The 6127-nt window shown below is 43.3% G+C and overlaps 1 protein-coding gene across 3 annotated transcripts in view; it reads right to left on the bottom strand.

Moving 5' to 3' along the window:
* Positions 1-1633: 1633 nt before the first annotated feature.
* The window catches only part of ggps1 (geranylgeranyl diphosphate synthase 1), a 48643-nt gene continuing 44149 nt past the window's right edge, over positions 1634-6127 (bottom strand). For all 3 annotated transcript variants that reach the window (XM_024139364.2, XM_024139362.2, XM_024139363.2), the window contains exons 4-6: positions 3466-3630; positions 3170-3385; positions 1634-2747 (exon numbers count right to left, since the gene is read on the bottom strand). In XM_024139364.2, the coding sequence (XP_023995132.1) occupies positions 2346-2747; positions 3170-3385; positions 3466-3630 (783 nt within the window). In that variant the 3' untranslated portion in view covers positions 1634-2345. The remainder of the gene's footprint in view (positions 2748-3169; positions 3386-3465; positions 3631-6127) is intronic.

Raw genomic sequence — 6127 nt, 5'->3', positions numbered from 1 at the left:
CCCAACGCTCTAACCACTAGGCTACCTGTCTCCCAACGCTCTAACAACCAGGCTACCTGCCTCCCAACACTAACCACCAGGCTACCTGCCTCCCAACACTAACCACTAGACTACTTGCCGCCCCTTTTGGGTGTCAGGGACAATTTAAGGAGTAAAAAGTACACAATTTTCTTTAGGAATGTAGTGGAGTAAAAGTTGTCAAATATAAATAGTACAGATACCCCCCAGTACAGATACCCCCCCCAAAAACTACTTTACACCACTACTGCCTATTACCACAAACCATGAAACCCCCCAAATAATGAACTCACACAAATACCTGAATGTTGTGTTAATGTCCTCAGAAACCGTGGCAACGATGATAACACTCTGACCTGAGTGGGAGGGTTCAGTGTTTCCAAGCGTGCTGTTTCGGTTGAGAATGGCAGCGCTATGACGGAGGAGTGAAAACTAGTTCGACTGAGCAGCGAAACTAAGGGGGACTGTGAAGGGGAAGATGGGTAGAGAGTAGAGGAGGAGGATGGCCTTTAAAAAATATGTTTTACAACAATTGTTTTAGATATATTTTACCTTATGATCGCTGGAGACAAATGTGAAACCAGTCATCATGGCAACACGCGGAAGCAAATCAACTTTCCCCCACAGTGAACTTTATGAAAACGCTGCCATTGTGCAGAATAAAAATAAATAATATTCTATGGCCTTTTAACTTGAAGGGATGAAAACTTGGGAGATTCAAAACATTCCACATTTAAAGTTATACCAAAAAGTTCCCTTTAGGCACTCTAACGTTTGACATTATATACCCTGACTCTCTGTTCCCTATTTCTACCATGTTAAATATTATAAATTATTATTGTCGGTAGGCCTAATAGGCCACAGATACTTCACTGAACGTTATGGCAAAAGTTTAGATTTGTAAAAAAACTATTGTAATTATTTTTCATGAGATTGCCATGACCAGTTATTTGTTTATATTTTTTTTTAGAAAGGTCTGGAACCTTTCTGGTGAACATATGTATAACTTGCCGAGGTGTACTCAAGTCTGAGGGCACAAGCTCAAATACATAACAAATATAATGAAAAAATGAAAAACCAAATGCTTTCCTATTCAACAAAAGTGGGGCTTGAAATGACTGTTACTATATTTAGAAAGCATTTCTTTCACATTATAACTGTAAAATAAATAAGATCCTACTTAGTGACAATACAATATTCACGAGAAAATCTGTTGGCCATCAAGTGGGAGGGTTTTCAGCAGTTGAATAAAAATGTATTCAGGGCGTAAAAAAGGGAGCCACACCTGCATAAGGTAAGTCAATACCACCTACTGAGAAGTGTGTACATTTCCCAAGTCTAAATCGGGCCCTTTGTGACTAGTCTCAGCCCCTTAAGGTGCCACTTGGCACCCAGACCCCTAGCCTGGTGTAGCAGGGCCCGGTCTGGTTGGGAGGATCCCTGGGAAACAGTAGCAGCTGTTAGAGAGGACTATCCTGGCTAAGGGCTGGATTAAATTAGTATTTCTGATTAAGTCGACATGCGGAGTTTATCATGTAAGCAGTCTCTGCATACGTGGGCACATTGATTAAAATGTAAAAAACAGCAATAAATAAATAAATAAATTAAAATGCCATTTGTCAAAAAAGGTTTTATTCAATGAATTCATGTGTGTTACATATAAGTCATATGCAGTGTACAGTCTCAACGTAAACAAACGTAATAATGTCGAGAACATGCTGTGTTGCAGGTGAAACATCTGGGGCGTTGAGGCGTTGAACCAGAGACGCACTTCGACTTTAGGTGAAGGTAGCAGACAATAACCAAACACATTGGTACAAACAGAGTATTCATTCCTCTAATACACACCGAACTCTGGTCGTCCTCAGAAATCTGGCCTCGTATTTTCTTCTACACCTCATTGACACTTGGCATTCACTAAAACACTAAAGCCGGGAACTCATTTCCATTTAGTATTGAAATAAAATAAAAATAAAATAAGAAACTTTTGTAAGCTGCAAGTAACGCTTACATTTTTAAAGTTTTTTTTGTAGAGACATCGTTCTTCTGACAAGACCATGTGATGACCATACCTCCTCTTCTCCATATTTATAACGCTGTATACGTGTTGTGTTTGACATTTGTCTAGAGTACTAGAAACACGAGGTTTGCGAAGCTGTGAGTTCTTGGCTTGGTATAGTTATCATGCTCAGGGGGACTCTGTATAATCCAGCCGTGTGTCAGTGTGGTGGTGAGCATGATGTCAGTGTTCTGTGGCTCGACTGCGCCCCCTGACCCCTGACCCCTGGCTCATGTTTGACAGTTGTGTAACTGTTTGGTAGATGCGGTCAGTCCTCTTTAGGGCCAGCTTTTGTCTCAGGCTCCCTAAACATCTTACTGAGGTGTTTCACTAATCCCTCCAGCTCAGGGTTTCCCCCCAGGTCTGTGATAAGGCGGTATGCCTCGGCCTCCAGCCCTCTCAGGGTCTCTCTGGTGTAGGCGAATGAGCCCACCTTCTCCAGGTAGTCCACACAGTACCTCTTAATGTCCACGTTCTCCGTCCGCTGTCTCAGGATGTTCTGGACCTGAGTGCTCTCTGGACGGGACCAGATGGCGTGGATGGTGGGGAAGGAGAATTTCCCCTCGGTCAGATCCTCACAGAAGGACTTGTTCTCGCTGTACTCTGTTGAGTTGAGGTTGGCGTAGTCGTCTCTGATCTGGAAGAAGAGTCCTAACGTATCCAGGAGAGGCTAGAGGGGTCAAAGGTCAAATCACGTTGAAACGTTTTTCAGAACGTTTTAATTTATTTTTTAAAATAAAGCCCTTTTATCACCAGTTGTCAAAGTGCTTAACAGATATCCCGTCTAAAAACACCAAAGAGCAAGAAACAAAGAGACAAAACCCTATAGGAACCAACAGGCTCCGAGGAGTGGCCTGTCAATCCAATATACACGGGATAGAGCACACAGTATGCATAACTGCATTACAAAGCTGTCATCTCATCAATTTGCTATAAAAAGTTTTTAAAGTTTTTAAAAAGTAAAGAAATTTGACTATTTAAAAAAAAAATCGTAGCCAAATAAGTTTAGAAGATGAAATGTGTTGAAACATTAACAGTAACACAGAAAATAAACACGTCGGGAAATGAAATAGTCAAAGTACTAACATGTACCTTAAGGTCTTGTTTCCAGCCAGAGAACAGCTGCATGAGCCCCACGGCCAGGCCAAACAGACCCCCCGTCTTCTGGAGGACCATGGTACGGTACTGGCTCTCTGTGGGACAGGTGTAGGTGTCCCTCCAGTGGATGTCTAGGCCCTGGCCGCGGTGCAGCTCCAACAGCTGTCTGGTGAACAGATGCACCGCCTCGGGGTGATCCAGGGTTAGCACCTAATAATACACGGGTTATAATGCTGTCTGGTGAACACGCTGATCCCCCCCCAAAAAATCAACCAATCAATGACTCTCACCTTCTCCAGTCCCAGGAAGTAGACGTAGTTGGCAGAGTTGATAACAGAGGGGACTCCGTAGATGCTGTGGGCTACAGGGAAACCTCTCCTCAATGTAGAACTGTCCTCGATGTCATCGATCAGGAGACTGGCGTTGTGGAGCATCTCAGTCACTTCTATGATCACCTACACAACAGACATTTTGGTTTCTCACAGCTGTTTAAACATGTCGAATCATTTCATTTCATAGTTTGTTTTGTATGTACAGTACCAGTCAAAAGTTTGGACACAACTACTCATTCAAGGATTTTTCTATATATATATTTTTTTTAACTATTTTCTACATTGTAGAATAATAGTGAAGACATCAAAACTATGAAATAACACATATGGAATCATGTAGTAACCCAAAAAAGTGTTAAACAAATTGAATTGAGACTCTTCAAAGTAGCCACCCTTTGCTTTGATGAAAGCTTGTACATTTAAAAAAAATAAAAACACTTGAATGTGTCCAGACTTTTGACTGGTACTGTTCTGTGTGTGTGTAAATTATTTCTTCCCTAAGAGGAACAGGACACAAGTGTAAAACAAAATCATCCTCTATGGTTGATAGCATCTCAAGACGTGTCCCCGTCTGGTCTAATTCATGTCAAGATATTATACATACAACTAGGCACATTGAGTTAAATCACATTGTTTTTTTATAAAACTCTTTTTATATCAGCAGTTTTCAAAGTGCTTTACAGACAAAACACCACAACAAGCAATGCAGAGGCACAGTAGCTAGGAAAAACTGAGAAGTTGTAGTCACAGGTCAGAAGAGACTTTTACAGGTCTCCACCGCAGAGTTACCGTCTAGCCATGCTCAAAGTCCTGCTGTGCTACAGCTGTTCTCCAGTAGGGGGAGCTAGCTGACAAGACTACACTGTGTGGGAGGGAATGTAATTTGGAGAAAGAGAGATGGAGATTCACCCAGTAGGCAGGCAGACAGTGAATATGGAGGTCTGCTCTGTGTAGGGTGAAGCTAAGGACAAGAGACCTCTCCCCCTCCTCCTCCTCCTCCTCCTCCTCCTCCTAGATATATCTGTTGCCTTGGACACCATGTACCATCAGATCCTACTCTCCAACCTCTCAGGGCTGGGCGTCTCAGGCTCTGCACACTCCTGGATTGTATCCTACCTGGCAGGCCGCTCCTACTAGGTGACGTGGAGAGGATTTGGGTCTGCACCCCGTCTCACCTTGTCTTTTCCCCAAAAGCCCCGACTTTGCTAAAAAAAGAATGAGGGAAAATGTGTCGTCTCACCTAGCCATCTAAATGTGTTGTCGTCTCACCTCGCCATCTAAATGTGTTGTCGTCTCACCTAGCCATCTCAATGTGTTGTCGTCTCACCTAGCCATCTAAATGTGTTGTCGTCTCACCTAGCCATCTAAATGTGTCGTGTCGTCTCACCTCGCCATCTAAATGTGTCGCTGTCTCCTCACTAGCCATCTAAATGGGTTGTCGTCTCACTAGCCATCTAAATGTGTTGTCGTCTCACCTAGCCATCTAAATGTGTTGTCGTCTCACCTAGCCATCTAAATGTGTGTTCGTCTCACCTAGCCATCTAAATGTGTTTGTCGTCTCACCTAGCCATCTAAATGTGTTGTCGTCTCACCTAGCCATCTAAATGTGTTGTCGTCTCACCTCGCCATCTAAATGTGTTGTCGTCTCACCTAGCCATCTAAATGTGTTGTCGTCTCACCTAGCCATCTAAATGTGTTGTCGTCTCACCTAGCCATCTTAAATGTGTTGTCGTCTCACCTAGCCATCTAAATGTGTTGTCGTCTCACCTAGCCATCTAAATGTGTTGTCGTCTCACCTAGCCATCTAAATGTGTTGTCGTCTCACCTAGCCATCTAAATGTGTTGTCGTCTCACCTAGCCATCTAAATGTGTTGTCGTCTCACCTAGCCATCTAAATGTGTTGTCGTCTCACCTCGCCATCTAAATGTGTTGTCGTCTCACCTAGCCATCTAAATGTGTTGTCGTCTCACCTCACCATCTAAATGTGTTGTCGTCTCACCTAGCATCTAAATGTGTTGTCGTCTCACCTAGCATCTAAATGTGTTGTCGTCTCACCTAGCCATCTAAATGTGTTGTCGTCTCACCTAGCCATCTAAATGTGTTCGTCGTCTCACCTAGCCATCTAAATGTGTTGTCGTCTCACCTCGCCATCTAAATGTGTTTGTCGTCTCACCTAGCCATCTAAATGTGTCGTCTCACCTAGCCATCTAAATGTGTGTCTCACCTAGCCATCTAAATGTGTTGTCGTCTCACCTCGCCATCTAAATGTGTTGTCGTCTCACCTAGCCATCTAAATGTGTTGTCGTCTCACCTAGCCATCTAAATGGGTTGTGTCGTCTCACCTAGCCATCTAAATGTGTTGTCGTCTCACCTAGCCATCTAAATGTGTTGTCGTCTCACCTAGCCATCTAAATGTGGTCGTCTCTACCTAGCCATCTAAATGTGTTGTCGTCTCACCTAGCCATCTAAATGTGTTGTCGTCTCACCTAGCCATCTAAATGTGTTGTCGTCTCACCTCGCCATCTAAATGTGTTGTCGTCTCACCTCGCCATCTAAATGTGTTGTCGTCTCACCTGCCATCTAAATGTGTCGTGTCGTCTCACCTAGCCATTAAATGTGT

This window comes from Salvelinus sp. IW2-2015, unplaced genomic scaffold (genome assembly GCF_002910315.2).
Source record: "Salvelinus sp. IW2-2015 unplaced genomic scaffold, ASM291031v2 Un_scaffold1778, whole genome shotgun sequence".
NCBI classification, from domain to species: Eukaryota; Metazoa; Chordata; class Actinopteri; order Salmoniformes; family Salmonidae; genus Salvelinus; species Salvelinus sp. IW2-2015.
The sequence above is the reverse complement of the archived record's forward strand: the minus strand, read 5'-3'. Positions and strand labels throughout refer to the sequence as shown.